Raw genomic sequence first — 17,623 nt, 5'->3', positions numbered from 1 at the left:
TCTCAATCCATCTGTGATTCAGTTGAACGGATCTTTTAAAAAGTTGTTCCATCAAGAATCTAAACTTTTTGATGATTTCATGTGTGTTTCTAGGGAAATGAATAAACGTCTTACAGAGGAGCAAGCGAAGAAAACCTATGATCGAGCAATTAAATTAGAACAAGAATTTGGAGAATATTTTACAGGTATGTTTTTATTAAAAACAATTTTTTTCCCAAGAGATAGTCTTTTATTGCAAAACAACTGGATCAGCTCTGTCTCTGGCCGAGGCTGCATATCAGTATAGTGTGCCCACAGTAAGGACTCCTGGCTTGGGACTATTGTTTCCCTGAAACTCAAGGGCAGTTGAGGCATTCAACTCCTCGGAATTTTGATGCACTGAAGAAATAGTTTTGCATGAATTTGATTCCCTCTCTGACCCAAAACTGCTTTTAATGAAATCAGTACAGATGTTGCATCACTGCATTTGTACAGAGCAAAGACATCCTCACTAGCCTCAAGGCAAGAGCTCAAGCTACAGATCATGGGAGGGAAGGAGAAAGGCATCTTCTTCCTGACCTGGAAAAGAGCAAGATTTAAGACGTGCTCTGGGCCCCAGCATTTCCTTTGGATGGGTTTAGGCAGCTCCCTACTCAGGGGACTGATATTTGTGGATAACACTCAGAAGCCCCCGGTTGCCCCTCCACGCGCTGACAGTGCACACACTCTGGACTGCAGTTCCAGATTTCTGCTGGCGGGGGCAAGGAATTTAGGAGTATAGACACTGTGCTTTGTGTTACAGTTGCTTTATCTTCTGTCACTTTGGACCTATTCTAGTTAACTTTTTCAGCCAAGAGTGAGTTTACTGTAACTAGGTCAGGAGAAGAATAGGCTGTAAATCTGCAGCTACTCACTGCTGAAGTAGCTTCTAAATCAAATGAAATGTAAAGCTTGACTTGCAACAGTGGGAGCCTACCATGCTGCCCTCCTGTGGGACAGAGCTGCTGTTCTCTAAACTAACCTAGCTCAGTCGTCTCACTACAAGCAGTGGGATGGGTCTCTGTCATGGGAAGGTGCCATTGGTTTCAACTTAGTTGCCATGTGCAGGGGTATGATTTTTCCATAATCAACAACATCACAGTATGCTAGTATTCCTTCTCATTTATTTCATCAATATCTGACACTGGATGCTGTAGAATGTAACAATTAAAAGAAATATTGATATGTTCTTACTGCAGCTATTGTCCAAGGAGATAGCTTAGAAGATATATATAATCAATGCAAACTTGTAATTGAAGAACAATCTGGGCCTTTCATCTGGATTCCTTCAAAGGAAAAATTATAAATTAGCCACTGCACCTCTGATTACGACGGGAGAATATTTAGAAGAAAACTATAATATACTATTTGGAGGCTTTCCTGTTTTTGTTGCATTTATGTTCTTTGCAGTCAATGTGAATTTTGATGAATGTACAACACAAAGTGTTTGAAGCCATGAAGGACACTGATGGGTCAAAGGGTAGGAACAAAAAGACTTCTACCATATAAAGCAAATCTGTTGTGTGCTCAGAGCACCAGTTGTAGGCATAAACTTCTGACATGGAGACCCTCTGTCAAGGGGAGCTAGCCACCTCCTGTGCCCATGCGGACATTTTGATCGATTTCAATGGCTGAGCTCAGTGTGTTGATTGCTTTAAAGAGAAGTTCCCAGCTCTTGAACCTCATATAGGGCTTGATCCTGCAAGGCGCTCAGCACTTGACCCCAATTCCTACACGAGTAGCCCGTTGACTTGGAGTCACTTGTGATCCTTCCCTGTGCCGTTCAGTCCCATCAATTCCAGTAGCACTATTCATGTGCTCAAAGCTAAGCACGGGCTTAAACGTTTTGCTAGATCAGGGCCACATGCACCTTGCAAAATCAAGCTCAGAGTACTTGGTCCACTTCCTACTGAAGTCATTGGTAGGACGCTCTTTGACTTGACTGGGAGGTGGATCCTATTCTAAGCTTGTCATTGCACATTTGTAGTTGGTACACCTCGACTTCGGTAACTATGCACATCTTTTGATTTCTGAAACCAAGTCAAGCATTTCTTTTTTCCCCTTTGGAAACACTATTGCATCAGGAACTAGTAACAATATAGTTTATTTTAATGGAGTTTGGGGGTGGGAGAGGATGGAAGCATTTTACATCAGACACACATGCACACAAACACATTCCCATGTGGACACACACATGTATGAGGATTCACAGCACCTATGTTGACAAGGAGGGATACAACTGGGAAAAGCTTTAAAATTTTTGATTGTCTATTTTATCATTTATATTGATAGAAGGCACTTAAAGATGGAATAATTTATAAAAATAAAAATATATTGATGTATAGAAACTAATTTCTATAGGTAAAAATGTTTTTGTGAGATATTTTGTAAAGATTAATTAAGTGAAAGATTAAATATTTACACCCTTGTGCGACTGTAAAATGTAAAGAGGACCATCAAGTTGCATTATCCCTTTTCCTGAACAGATTCTCTATTACTAATGACAAGCAAGATAATTCCTTAAATTGTAGTTGTCAGCTTGTTTTTCTCTCAATTTAATCCTCTCCCTTGCCTCTATTTAATCATGATGAACTCCTGTGGAAAGATCTCTTGAACTGACTGCCCTGTAGGACCTTTTCTGAACGCAAAAGGATAATGCATCTTTAAATTGAAATGGGTGATTTTTCAGAAGCAAAATGTCAGTGCTTGAATGCAGTTAATAATTTCTCTCTCGGAGGGAGTCATACTTCGCCCCCAAATGTTTTATGATTCTTCCTGTTTCTTTAAAGGAAATACCAAAAGCATTTGATCTTTCCTCTCTTTGTAGGAAACTACACCAACTAACTTGTATCTTCATTCATTTCACAGTCAACAAGGGTCTTAAAAGCAAAAACTGAGGCAATGGACATTTGTGAGGGATTTGGGGAAAGTCTGTGGAATTGCAGTTTGGGGTGCATGGAAGGGGAGAAGGAGGTATTGTTTTCTCATTTCACATTGCCCTTCCTTTGTCTACCGATGCCATTCTTCACTCTGACACACAAGGGGACAACTGCAAGAGATATCGTGATAGTAAACTGAATTGCCTTTGCTGCTGCTGGACCAAGTTTTCTATAAAACCCACACTCTCCTGCCTGCTGCACCGCAGGAGTCCAATGCTTATTAGCTGGTGGCTACAGCAGCCCTAATGTTTAAGGACGTTTTAAGGGCAAATGCTAAATAGACTCCTCAGCTACTTGTCTATTTGAAGCTTACATTTCTACGCCCTGTCAAGCTGACAGGTATATCCAGCCAACCTCCGCGGAGAGCGTGACTGGCTGGATGTTTGTATTATAGCCACCAGCAGTGACAGGGTTAAAAATACGGGCATTTTAGTGGCCCCGAAGTGGCCTCACTTACTGCCCTACTATGGTAACTTTGAGAAGTTCACACTTCTTTTACTACTGTTTTTCTTGCCTGGCCAGCGCAGATTTATAAACAAGGGTTTCAGTTAAGTCTCCAAAAAAGCTTTGTAACCAGAAGGGCTAGAAACTTTTTTTTTACAAAATATACATGAACGAAAGCTTCAATTTTGGATAATTCTGCAGAAATCCACAGAGTGACCCCAGATCTTTGGAAGCCATGGATTTTTCCATGCTGGCAAAGTACTATTGCCCCAGGTTGGGAAATAGCCCACCAGACCTGAAAAACCAAGTATCCTAAAGCAGGAACTTCATTCTAATTTTCAGCTCTGTTTTTAAGCAATCAATCACATCTGCTTCTTTGTTTCTTAGTTCAGCATGCAGCCTTTTACGGTACTATCCTACTAGTAACTGTTTTGCTTTGTCATGTGCTGTGCTTTACGGTGAACAGTAACACTATGGCTGAGTACAATCAATTTTTCCATCAGTCCTTGGTTACTGTAGTAACATTATTTATTTTTCCCTGTCTGTTTGTGCTTCCAGTTTAGAGTTGCCATTGCACTTCTTTTTTTTTTTTTTTTTTTTTTAAATAAAACATATATTTAAAAACAAATCATCAAGAGAAGCAGTAAGAGGTCTTATTTCCCTTAGGACTTGTACTCCCATTTGTTTTGTGCGTTGACGTTTTGCGTTTCATGTTTCAGCATCCTCAGAGCTGCAGTTCATTTTTGCATTGCAGCTGTTCAGATCATACTGGGTGGTAGTGGGCGGAGGAAGAGAAACATAAGATTCACGCAAAATTACAGCTGGTGCAAAAAAAAAAAGTCCAAACTCACAACCCACAGCAGTTGGCACCTGAGACCATATTGGTGCTAACACAGCTTAGCGTAATCAGATTCCTTTTCTATCCATGTAGAAGACTTGCAAGCGTCTAAACATGAGACAAATGCAAACGCTGGACCCTTTAGGAAAAGTGCCAGATCACACCCCTGGTGCTATTTCTCATGTTCTGGCACAGTGTGTAGCACCGTAGGGTCTAAGCAGAACCAAAATTATCACAGCTTTTTGTCCACCCATGAATGATCACGACATCTTGCTAGCTTTGTGCAGATGTGCAATATTACAACCTATTTATTTCTCCTTGCCACAGAACATCTTCCATGCACTGACTCATTGAGAGCTTGCTAACAGGGCTCAGTGAAACGGCACTCTTTACTGGTCTTACGGTCTGACCATCGACCAGTGAAAGAGCCTCTTTCTTGCTTAATTCCCCCTTCCTACAGAGGTACCCTGTCCATGCTAGCGCTTTGTAATTTCTTTGGTAGTAAAGGCTGTTTCTAGATAAATATTCTGTGATGTAATTGTGCTTGTAGCTAGCATGGTTTGATGCTCCGGTGTGGATAGGGTCCTAGGAACCACCCTGTGAAAGTCAAGGATAAGAAATCTCTCCGTTGCACTGAAATTTCAAATCCTCATCCTGGAGAGCAGTGTGGAACCTGAGCTAATAACCACTACGAGCCAGCAAGAGTGTCCTAGTTATACAATGTCCACTTGCCTATTTATATTAGTTTTCTATGGAGAATTTGTTGGTGTTACACCTTCACTGTTACTTGCTCATCAGCACTCAGTCAAATTGTATTTTTGTTTTGGTTTTCTTATATTTTATTTTTTGTTTTTCAAATTGTATCCCTGACCAGAGGATTCAGTGAGTGACAACACATGAGGCTATTTGTAGGAAAAACAGTGTTAATGAAAAAAGTCACAATCTTCTTTTTAAGCTGCAGATTTAAAGCCATAATATCTGCCGTGTTCACAGAAAGTGGTCTTTTATCCTTCACAGCTTTTAATCTCAACATTTTTTCTCTTGAACATTTTGTCTGCTATGTTATGCATGCGGTTCAGTGTGCAACTGCATTCATGTGCTCAAGCCCATGCCTTGGTGTAATAAATGTATTTTCCAATTCCATTAAAAATCAGACATCTTGTCAATTAGTTCAGAAGTAAGAATGACGTCGTCATTATGTTAAAAAAAAGGTTCCCATTCTAGGGCACAAATCAGCATCAAAGCTAACAGCAAATAACATCTAAAATCTATTCAGCATATAGCTAGCCTAGATCCTCAGCTGGTGTACATCACAGTCACTCCATTGATTTCAGTGGAGTCCATCCCATTTACACCACCTGAAGTTACACATCCGTCCTCCCCGTTACACCTAGTTTTTAGCATTACTGTAAAACACCAAGGCCACATGATTAAACAGCAGCTCAGCACTTCCCATCATTATTTACTGCTTATATTACTGTAGCACCCAGAGGGTCAAGTCATGGACCAAGATCCTTTCGAGGTAGGTGCTGTGAAATTGCTGAACAAAAAGACACCCCGTGGGCCAAATGCTGTGGAGGGGTTTTCAGAAGGCTTCAGCCCCACTGACATCTCACCAAGAGCAATAGGAACCACTACCCCATTGGCCCTTTTGAGATTCTGTCTTTAAGGTGAGGAGCGTGAGACACGATCCATCATCCCTCACACCGTGTTAGCAGCTTACGCCGTCTGGCCCTGACCTATAGCGCAGGCAACTTGTCCTGGTGTAAAACAGCATTTCTGGGGATGGGTGGTAGCCAGCATCCTAGGCAAGATCTTTGGGGGGAAAAAAGGCAAAAAAAAAAAAAAGAAAAAAAAAAAGGCAACACTGTTGGCTCTTAGTGGGATAGCAACCATTTAATTTCTGGATTTGTGTTCCTAAATTTGAATTGGCCAGTCCGAATTTCCGAGTGCAGCAGCCTGTACTCAGCAGGCTGCTCCATCCGGCATGCTGGCCGGCGCGCGTCTCTTTAGCAGGATGTTTCTCAGTCCAGCTGTAGTGTGGGGTACTCAGAATCTGAACTGGAGTTTACAAAATACCCTGTCCAGCTTACACTCCTGTTATGTGTAAATACTCTGCGCATCCATTCCATTTGTGTAAAGAATAAAGCACACACAATTATAAAAATTAAGATGTATATTTCATACTAGCTGTGTCCTTGCTTATTTATTCCGGTCCAAGCTCTCAGCTGTGGTTCAGTTGTAAATGCTTGATAGAGTGTTTATAAATATGTCATGAATTTTATTATAAAATATTAATATTAAAGCATTTTTACACTTTATAGCAAATGGCTTCTTCACAAGGCATAATTTGTCTTTTTTCCTTAAAGCAGAATAGTAAAAGAGAATGAATATGCTCTTAATATGTCTTGAGACACTATCACATCTATCACACAAGACGGACACGAGTCTGGAAGTGGGATGGTGATTTCAAAAATGACTGAGGATACAGAAACTTTTTTCTTTCTTGCACTTTTTTTTTTTCTTTTTGACTTCCCATTGACATGGAAGATGCCACCAAGAAGACTCACTCTGATGAAGTATTGCCACTTTCTCCTTACCACACTTCTGCTGTGTATTGGGTATCATTAGCATCTTGGTGAAATATTTTTCTCATTAAAGCATTGTTCCATGTTTCTGACATCACAGCACAGCCATTGGGATAAGGACTGTAATAATTACATGCTTGTGAGCAGCTTAGTGGAGCATAAACTCAGTTGTGCTATGAGGTCCCAACAGCCCAAGAACCTTGGGTTTTGGCCATCCCAGGAACGTCTTTGCAGATGGCTTGTGGGCTCCAGGGAGGCCACGTGAACATTGTCAGTCTCCAGCAGAGGCAGAAATGTGACAGGGACACTGCTTTCCACCCACAGACGGTGCTAGATTCAGTCTGCAGAGGACCACGGAGCCTCCATATGGCTCTGGGAGCCACAACTGACACTATAGGGAGAGAAACTCTGTCCACAGAGTTTTACATGCATAATCACAAGGATGGTTAATCATCTAAACATTCATTGTGATGCTTTAGACTTCTCCAATAAATTCAGAAGAGAGAGAGAATCCAAACAACAGTTCACATTGATATGCAGATGAGCACAACTTAAGGAAAAAAAAGTTATTTTTGAGAAGCCAGCCTGTTTACTGAGAGATTTTTCATAGCACCAAGTTACCGCTCCAACAGTCTTAGCAACAAAGTGAAGTTGCTTTCCTGAGCAACGCTGTACAAAGCAGTCTGTAGGTGGGCTCTTCATTACAGAGCAGCATCTCTTATTAAAGTACTTTCTTCTTCATCCTATCGCTAGGCAAACCTGAGCTAATTCCCCAGGCTATATCCTGCAAAAACAAGAGAAACTTGGAAAACAATCTTTATAAAATGCCTCGGAAGCAGGAAATACTTAAAACTGCAGGAACATAGACAAGCTATGACTACCGATTCAGGCAGTGGTGGCAAACCTTGCCAGCTTGTTGCCTTGGCCAGGCATGGAGTATGTCCTGAATGGTCACCTTCTCCCATTTGTCCCACTGCCCAATGGTCCCTTCACACAGCCAGCCAAATGTCTGGACTCAGTTGTGCAATCACACCCCTGTGGCTTGAAAGACACACTCCGTCCCAGTTTGAAAAATTATTTGGGACCAGAGTTGCAAGGTAGGTGGACAGTACGTCTATGTACAGATACCACCAAGTGCCTGATCCATCTTGGGAAAGTCATTTCACACTGATTTTCAGAAGAATTTAGGTGCCTATCTGGCATCAGCAAATTACTCATTTCACTATAATCGTAGCACTTCACAGCTGGCGCACAGCAAGGCAATGACACCTGGGTCCCTATGTCACCTATGGGAGAGCAGGAAAATGGTGACTGAGCTCCTAAATCTCTGGGCACATATCAGATCCTCTTCCCCATCAGCAATTCATACAGCAATCTTTATTATCAAAAATCTTGGACAACGCAGGAATAGTTACCATAATAGCCCTACCAGAGCGGGACTCACCACCGGCACCATTACAAAGCCCATTGCTGTAAGGAAGGTGACACCACAGCCGCAGAAGAGGGGCTGCTTGGGTTGGTTGGCTGGACATGTCACCAGTAAAACAACCACAGCTGAACTTGTCTATAGACCAGTTTGGAAAGCTGTGGACAAAAGCACAGCTCCCCTGCTCAGTGGAGGAGGGCTGTTCTGGATAGCACCCACCGCTGCAGTCTCTTGCTGATGGAGATGGCTCCTCCCTGACGCACTGGGGAGCTAATAATGGTGCCAAATATCCTAGGGAGGCAGAGCATGGTACCCAGAAGAGAGAAGTAATTTTAGTCAGTGAAGAAATTGAAATGCTTGCTGCAGAAGCTCATTAACTACTGTCAACTGCTCATTAGCCCTTGATCTAAGCAGAAGCAGGTGGTGGCAACCAGGGAAAGTGAATTAGGTCTAATATATTATTAGTGTAATAGTAACAGGGCTGTTACAACATCAGTAGAAAAGCAATACACAGCTGGCCCCTACACTACACCAGCTGATTAACTAATGTCTCAGGCTAAACAACTAGCCTGAATTTGAAGGCTTGCTCTGGTATGTATGGATAAAGAGCTTTCACCTAAGCCCCTTACGGCTTTCCTTCCACACAGTGACTGCCTGACACCGTCAAAGACTTTGCCTTGCAGTAGAGTCTAGAAATGCAATAGGGCATCAGCTATAAATTGCAATTTGCAGATGTCTTTAAGCTGCAAAACTCTGGGATGGGCTTTAAACATTTAAGAGAAGTACAAAGGTGCTGGGAACCTGGAGTTAAACCCACCTCTAACTACAGCTCACATCAAGTCCCAGTCTGCAGCAGAAACTCACCAGTATCACCACCAAACCCTGTCTGACCTCTGCCTGAGCTACCTGCCCCAGCAGGCTAGTCTGAACAAAAATCATGCCAGGCTCCAAGGAAACATTTTCTTTAAGGTCTTACTGCCACCTGCTCCCTTTTTCCCAAGAAAAGGTGTTGCCACTGTCCCATCTGCAGTAAGAGCTAGTCAAGGGGCTGTTCATCATCTTTAAACTCAACGCACAGGGCTAAATTGTCACAATCAGCATGTTTAAGTACTAGAGTGTCAAACCTATGTCAAAAATCCCTTTCTTTCTCTCTTTTTTAACAGAAAGTGTTTCGAACGCTGTCGACCTGATGACTCACAGAACGAATCTAAAGGGTCTGAGGGCAAATTCTTGTCTTACCCTCCTGTCATTGCCTGTGCACATAAGGGCCTTTGGACAGGCTTTGCGGGATGCAGGAGTCACCCAAGCACCCTTTTTTCCTCCTCTGGTGGTGTATTTATTGGCCGTATTCTTCCTGCCTGGATGTGCTTTGCTGGGAGTCAGTTGCTGAGTAATGGCAATACACCCTCAGTAAAATATTAGACAAATATTTTCTAAGCTTTTAATCCCTCATCTGTATATAATGCTTCTTAATAGGGCTGGCATTTGCTGTAGGTAAGTATGCTTATCAGCTTACAATATAATCTCACAGGCAGCGTATCCAGAGCCTCTTTTTTCAATAGACACCACATCGTCCTATTTTAGAGATACCAAATGAGAAGGAACATACTGTTCTGAGGCTGTGTCTTCTAAACAGGGAAAAGCCCTGCAGATCCCCAACTCCAAGGCAATTGGCAGAAGGTGCCTTTCCAACTAAATGAGCTTAGGTGTTTGCCTGAGCTTCGTCCACGGTGGGACAGGATTTGGGGAATGGGTGCAGTGTATGGAGGTGAGGTAAGTGGCTAGTGCCTGATTCAGCTGGGTGGATTTGGGGTACGGAGGGGGTGGTAATCTCATCAACTATAGCAGGTACTTAATGCTATGGGAGGTGGAAGGTGTCGCATTATTCAGTGCCTGCTTCACTCCATTAACCAGCAGAGTTACAGATGAACACTAAAGAGCCTCTGAGCATAATGTTAGATAGGGCAAATACCAATTTCAATGCATTAAAGAACCCAAAGTAAAACACTAGGGACCAGGCGAGTGGTAATTCATAGTCCTGTGGAAGAAGCCAGTTGTTAGTGGAGCCTTTGCTCATGGAGACAAATCCCCAGTGACCACAAATCTCTGCCCTAAATATAGCAACTGCCTTCCCTTAAGCAGGAATCGAGGCACCACGGCGTGTGCCCGAGAGCGACCCACGTAGCCAAGGCACAACCTCACTGCTCACAAATGCTTTCTGAAGGGCCCATCCATACTGGTGTCCCAACCCATCACTTCAAGCCATCTCCACCGGCTCTGCAGAATAGCGGCGGGCTTGTTCTTCCCCACGTGTGCACACACACACACACACATACAGAGCATCCAGGGACACAAATCGCTGACCTGAGCAGCCCGAGTGCCTCAGCATCAGAGGAGCCACTGCAGCACACGTTCAGGTGCAAGCACTGGGGGCAGCAGTGCCATAAGTCCCTCCCTGGACTGTGAGCACCACGTTCCCACCTACAAAACTCCAGCGCAGAGCCCAGAAACTCTCCAACATTTGGATGCCCACACTCTCGCAAGGTAAACTTTTACAACGCAGCTCTTCAAGGTCCCTCAGGTAGGTACCCAGGCAATACGTACCCATCACAACCCAGCCCAGGGCAAGGAATGCATACTATAGACTTTCTATATAGCTGACTTGAGATTCAATGCGATGAAGCTCGTGTCCCGCTGGATGGCACAGCCTGGCTTGAAAGCTTTGGGGAGGAAAGGGGAGCATACACACACAGGCAGTGCTATCTCACGGAGAGTTTGCACCTTGGCTGGAGCAGAGTCATTGGAGTGCTGGAGGTACAGGTTGTTTAGGAATTAATTCTCTTGATAGCAGCTAGAGCTAAGTCTTCCCAAGCTTCCCATAGAAACATAGCCAAAGATTTATATTTGCCCTCAGTGACGCCTGCTGCCCATTTGGTGTATGATTAGGGAATTCATCTCCGTATGATATGTGCCCACGGTGAGAGGAAGTAATAATGCTACCACGCACTATCCCACTATCTGCAAGACCTCTGTTGTGCTAGGACAGTTTACACAAGAAATCATTTAAACCACAGCACCTTTATTGCTAATTTTTAGCCAGAGGTGCAAGAAGTGCAGGCAGGGAACAAAAAAAATGACAGGAGAGTCACATTTCATTGCAAAGGCCATAATAAATGCCTTTGAGCAGGGGTAGAAAAGGTATAAAGAGAGAACATGGAGGTGAGGCAAATAGAAGAAGCTGGTGGCAGAGGAAGGGCTTGGCCATGCGCAAAGGGGGAGGAAGGGGGCTGTGAAGCCAACAGTCGCAGACCCTGAGGATATTGTCCAAAGCCGTATCAAGAGCTAGAACTGCTCACGGGGAGCATTAGTCTCTCAGGACAGTATTTCCTTTTGCTTCAAGAAAAATAAAGCAAAGCAAAGCATTGAGAACTGAAGAATAAAAAATAAATTAAGGTGTGTTGGCCACTCTTCTTCTCCAGCCTCTTTCAAAGAGGAAGAAATATTCCTCTGTATTTTGCTTACACCCCATGAATCCAGATGTGTCCCATGAATCCAGACACCAGGCAATGTTACGGAAACTGGAGGAAAGGAGAAAAGAAAAAGGGCCATCACATCTTGCCTGATTTTGCCCTACCCTAGCACTCTTGAGCTGGAAGGCTGCAAGTTCTTTTAAAATAATTCAGCCACCATTCCACGTGAGTAAAGCTTTACAGGCACTACATTAACGCATTAAATTACAGCCATGCTGGAATTTGGCCGAGACAATGTGCCAAGTACCTCTGCTTTTTCTAACTGTGTCGAGACCTACCTTCTTCACTAACACCTACTTCTTAGCACTTCATGCTATTTCCATAGGTTTATAGGTCACAGCAGCACTGTGGGTCACTGTTGTATTAAACAACTTGCTGCCCTAAAGAAGTCCTGATCGGTGGGGGTGAGAGCAAAAGGGAAAAAGCAGTACAAAAAGTTAAGGGGTTGGTGTGGCCATGAAAAGCTGAATCAACAGCAGCATCGAGGCTCCAGTGAGAGTTATCCTAAATCCACACTTTCCCAGTCACTTACAGCATTGTGTCTTTTCTGGCTACTGACCCTGCTGGTCCTGGGACATGTGTCAGAACTAAATTACAGAGCCAGAATTAAATAGGAGGAGGAGGAGGAGGATGGTGGTGGTGGTGGTGGTGATGATGATAATAATAACAATAACAACAACAACAACAAAAATAAAGACTTTCTGCCCAGTTTGAAATTTCAGGGGTTTGGCTGCATGCCAAAAAGAGATGGAAAGTTGAATGTACTTGAACTTTTCATGAATAAATAATGTCCCCAAAATGTCAGTTCAAAAATGTCACATGTTTTGACATTCAGAACTCAGAATACATCATTTCAGACTGACAGACCACAGCAAACCCATATTAGCTGGAGGATCCTTTTTTTTTAGTATAAAAACAACTTTTAAAATATCTGGCTTTTGGTCCAGCTAAGATTGGCTTAGATAACCCAGCATCTAATGGAAAAAAAAAAAAAAAAGTTTGTTCCAGACAGTGTGACCAGTTTTGCCTAGACCCTTGAGAAGTTTCCACAGTGTAATATGAAGTTTATTATGTGATATGGGCACTCACTTGTCAGAGAAAGAGATTTGTGAGACATTAGTAAGAGACCATATCATACACTTAGACAGATCAATTCCCATCCAACAGTGAAAATAGGAGATAAATGACAAATGTGTTATAGAGCAGGGACTAGAGACTTTGACCGTCAAAATGGTAATTTGTATTTGGAAGTAAGTATATCTGAGCAAGCATCCCAAAACCTTTCTCCTTCTCAAACACCTATTGAAGGTTTTTTTCTCCTAATTAATGCCCATGAAAGAGTCATTTTAATTGTGTATTTTCAAAGAATCTGTGTTTATACCAGAAAACAGTGTGGTGCAGAACTAGAAATGAAGGAAGAGAAGATAGCTTAGGCAAAAATGTTTGGATATGTTTCAAGTTGTAGGAAAATCAGATTTAAGTGATGAAAAAGAGGGACTGATAGAAACCAACCATCCATGGTGATGGCCCAGGGACACTGTAAAACAAGCTGAAGGAATTATGACACAGAAAATAGCATTCAGGTTAAGGGGAGATTAACAGTCAAACAACATCTGTAAGAAGGACTGGAAATTAATTTCATAGAAACCAGCATGGTCAAAAGAGGAAGAGATGGCAGTGGAGAATGATGCTCCCCAGAACTGGGTCCATTCAAAGTATAACCCCTAGGAAAATACTCACCAAAACTTGGTGGGCTGAGAGGACTGACACTCTTCATCTATGATATGCTGTTAACCCAATGCCTTCAAAACCTTCAGAGGACACCACACGTGAACACCTCACTGTCTAGTAAACAGCTCCAAAATGGTTTCAGACCTATGAACCTTCACTTTCCCATTTTTTTCCATGCAGGAATCCAACAGACCTTCCCACAAACCTCTTCCAACAAGCAATATGCCTAATATCATGCTACAGATACCATGATCTGACCCACTTGGAGATACTTAGAGCAGCCAAATCTCATTGGTTTGCCTCTGTCTCTCCCCAGCTGGGACTCTGGCCTCTTACTAATGCTGCTATTTAACATGCATTATTTGCATAACCAGCCTAAAGCATTCATCAGCTAAAAGGTTTCTTCCAAAACCGATAAAGGAGCTTTGCAATAGATGGCAACCTGCATTTGAAATATTCATTTCTAGCACTTCAATCATTTACAATGGTCTAAGCACTAAGCATTAATCACAGACAGCTAAATGGAGGGATGTATTTTTTTGTACACAGTCAAAGCAAATGCCCCTGGGCCGGTCTCTGCCCTGTCCCACGGCACAGCAGAGCAGTGCTGGCTCTGTGGAGGACTCTGGCCCAACAACTTCTCATCTCAAGAGTGTTTCCTTTAATCCAAATTCCCTTTGTTGGGGATGGGAACCCAGCGCACACCCCCATACCCATCATTACCTCTGAATTTAGCAGTAAGCAGTCCTTCTTACATACGAGATGTTTCTCCCTACTCAGCAAAGATTACCCGTGGGATTCCCCCTCTCTGACTTAAAATCCCATAACTTAAAGACTATACTGCAAAATGGTTCACATTTGCACAATACCTCTAACACAAGCAAATCTGCCTTCCCACACTGAATCCAGGCATGTTTTCTTGGCTCCTTTTTCTTACTCTTGTATTATAGTCATAATGAATAAGAAAAAATTGAGAAGACCTACTAAAAATCTTATTTCAAATTTGTCATCTGAGGTCATCAAGGGACAATACCATAAATTTTGACATCAGCATTTTCCAGACATAAAGGCTGGTAGAAGAATATAAAAGACAACATTATAGCAATACTGTCAGCCAAGCCCTGTAGACTATGAGAGTGTGAGATGCTGATGGGATTTCACAAGCTTGAAAAAAATCTCAAAAAATGTCAGCAAGATGTTTTGGAAAAAAAGAAATTGAGGGTGACAGGCACAAAAATCTAGCAAAATAAAGATCTGTTGACATATAAAATGCCATTTTTCATCAGACACCAAGTGAAGCTTAGTCTACATGTGGTTTTCTTACAACAGTACACTTTTACTGTTTCTCACTTGGCTTGCAAGTGTAATAGTGAGTTTATGTCATTTTTCTGCCAAAAATTGCCTAGCAAGCTGCTTTTTCAGCTTGGGAATGCAGTAAAAAACTGCTGTTTACCTATCACACATTTTTAAGCTGTTGAGTTTTTTCAACTAATAATAAAAAGTGTCAATCATATTTTTAGCTGAGGAAACATGGTCCTGACTGCATTCAGGTTATCTCTTTTGTCAGCTACTGCTCCCCATCAGTGACACATTAGTGCCAGAGCTGTGGGCAGATTTCAAGTTCATTTAAGTTCACCCGTGAAACTTAAGATTAAAGTGGTTAGAATTTAGTTGCTGGCTAAAAACTCGTGAAATTGATTATCTTTTTTTTTAAGAACTCATTATTTTAAAGGCAATACCATTTCTACTTATTAGTCAAAAAATGCTCCAGTCCAATATGTGATATCTAAGCCCAGCAGGCAGAAGGAAAGGACCTTTCCAGTCCTCCCTCGTGGACTGGTCCTGGCTGGGTGATTCAAGGTAATTTTGTTGATGTTTCTCTCTTGCTTGCTCTTTAAAACATCCAGTCTTAATGAAAATTCACGGAACACTGGTCAGGTGATGCCATCACCAGAAAACAAGAAGAAGAGTGAGAAGGTATGTGCTGAGAAGGTAATGCCTGAGAGTCTCCCAGGGACTTATTTTCTCTAGACACTGGCAGTGCTGTGCAGTCCAGAAGAACTGATAAACTCAGTGAGCAGGACTCTGCTGAAACTGCACTAGCACCAACGAGGGGTTGCACGGTTCAGACCTCATCCAGGCGTGTGATGGCTGCTATACGCAGGAATATACACACCCCTGATAAAACAGAGTCTTCTCGGAGGGATTTTCCAGATACCTACCGAGCAGCCATGTGTGTCAGTTTGACCCTGCGCTTCTGAGTTTGACCCTGCGCTTCTGAGTACACAGCTGGGCTTGGTCTCCAAAACGCTGCTGCAACCATGTAAATATGAATGAGGGTGTCTGTTAACATGGGTGAGTACGTTGCGTGAATTAACGATCTGCTATTACTAGTAACAGCTTGATTCTGTTAACTACAGAACAGATTATTCCTAAGAAATACGAATTGTGCTCTGTGTCTCCCCAAAACTCACACCTAACAGTGAAGATCACCAAACTCCTGGGACTGTCCTTCCATTTTCACTTCTTTCAGCAACAGTGTCAGCTTAAGCAGTGGCCCCCCTCTGCCCCTCCATTTTCTGCATGGCTATTTTTGACATGAATGAGCTCTCTGAAATGGTTCACCCCATGGGAAGAAGCTGGGGCAGACTTTATGTGCTCTTCAGATACCTACAAGTGATGAGGAGATCTCTCTCTAGATTTAGATACGCCAGTGAACTTGAGCATCCAACATTTATGCCTCATCCCCTTCCCTGGGGCCAAGCCATAAACCCAAACCAATTTTTTTCAGAAACAAAACCCCTGCCCAGAACTTTGTGGATCTCACCAAAAGCACCTAATCCACTGTTGCACTTAAGAAAGTACAAGGACCTACAAAATACCACTAGATGCCCATCTGTGCCTGAAACCCAGGGAAAATCAGATCATCTATAGATGACTAACAAAAGATCCTCTTTGAGGCTGAGCTGAGAATTGAGTCCCATCTGCTGTGCCTGTTCTTGTAGTTTGGCCAGAAAAGACACTCTTTCTTATGAGATTAAATGATGAATGAAGTGGAACTGACCTCTAGTAAATATTCTTTTCCCTCCACATCCTTCAGAAGATTAGGAGCACCCATTAGGCCTGTGTTTTCATGCCTGTGCAAGATTTCAGAGCCAAATGAAAACTCTGCCATCCACAAGTTTGGAAAGTTGTAGGCCACAGGATTACAGGAGAAGAGGAAGCATCTAGCCAGGAGGAGGAAAAGACATGATACATATACGTAAATAGAGAGCAATCACAAGTCAACTTATACAAAGAATCTTCTTGGTTTGTTTTTGCATGAATTTTCAATATTTCTTGTAACCTGGCAAATCTCATTGAATGACATTATACTTGCAAAGGCTGCCTGCTTTGTAAATTCTCTAAAAACCTAATACCTCCATAGGGAGAAAAATAATTAAAAATTAAATAGGTCACAATATACATCTATAACCTGATCCTGAAAGACATTTTCCTGCAGCTTTTATACTGATACGGGTGCTCTTGTAACTTCAGATCCTTACATTCATGCGAGCCAACAGATATTCCCCGACTCATTTTTCTGGTGGGGTTCTTCATGTGACAGGGTATCTCTTACTGGGTGTTTTCACAAGATCAAGACCACGTGTTCAGTAGCTTCCTTTCCCAGTGACCTCAACAGCTTGTAGCATCTCAAGGACTAGTTGTCTTTGCAGTCCAACTGCTGTTTCAACCCATCTTTGCAGCAAAGATGTAATTATGTCCTGCAGGAAATACAGCAAGTACCACCTTGGTAGGGATGATGCAAAATGCAAAACACAGGTATTCAGGAAAATAAACAGAATTGAGGAAGGGCTTTATGGGTCTTTATGAGTACCACTGCTTTGGAAATATCTTCACTTCATAAAGACATTCACATACAAATTTTCTCATCCATTGCGATTGCTATTTCTTAATTCACACAGGTCCTGGGCATTAAAAGCCCATGGGCATCTTGTGATTGACCTCTCTGCAGGCAGACTTGCTCTACAGATAGAACATCCAATGGCCACGTTTAATTATTAAATCAACAGAGATGCCTAAGGTCAAGGAGGAGGTGAGCACTGGTC

General features: G+C 42.5%; 1 protein-coding gene across 36 annotated transcripts in view; it reads left to right on the top strand.

Moving 5' to 3' along the window:
- The window catches only part of DLG2 (discs large MAGUK scaffold protein 2), a 1,026,767-nt gene extending 1,020,200 nt beyond the window's left edge, over positions 1 to 6,567 (top strand). For all 36 annotated transcript variants that reach the window (XM_030042410.1, XM_030042403.1, XM_030042402.1 and 33 more), the window contains 2 exons: positions 94 to 185; positions 1,218 to 6,567. In XM_030042410.1, coding sequence (XP_029898270.1) covers positions 94 to 185; positions 1,218 to 1,324 — 199 coding nt within the window. In that variant the 3' untranslated portion in view covers positions 1,325 to 6,567. The remainder of the gene's footprint in view (positions 1 to 93; positions 186 to 1,217) is intronic.
- Positions 6,568 to 17,623: the final 11,056 nt, after the last annotated feature.

Source organism: Aquila chrysaetos, chromosome 19 (assembly GCF_900496995.4).
Source record: "Aquila chrysaetos chrysaetos chromosome 19, bAquChr1.4, whole genome shotgun sequence".
Classification (NCBI taxonomy): Eukaryota; Metazoa; Chordata; class Aves; order Accipitriformes; family Accipitridae; genus Aquila; species Aquila chrysaetos.
The sequence above is the reverse complement of the archived record's forward strand: the minus strand, read 5'-3'. Positions and strand labels throughout refer to the sequence as shown.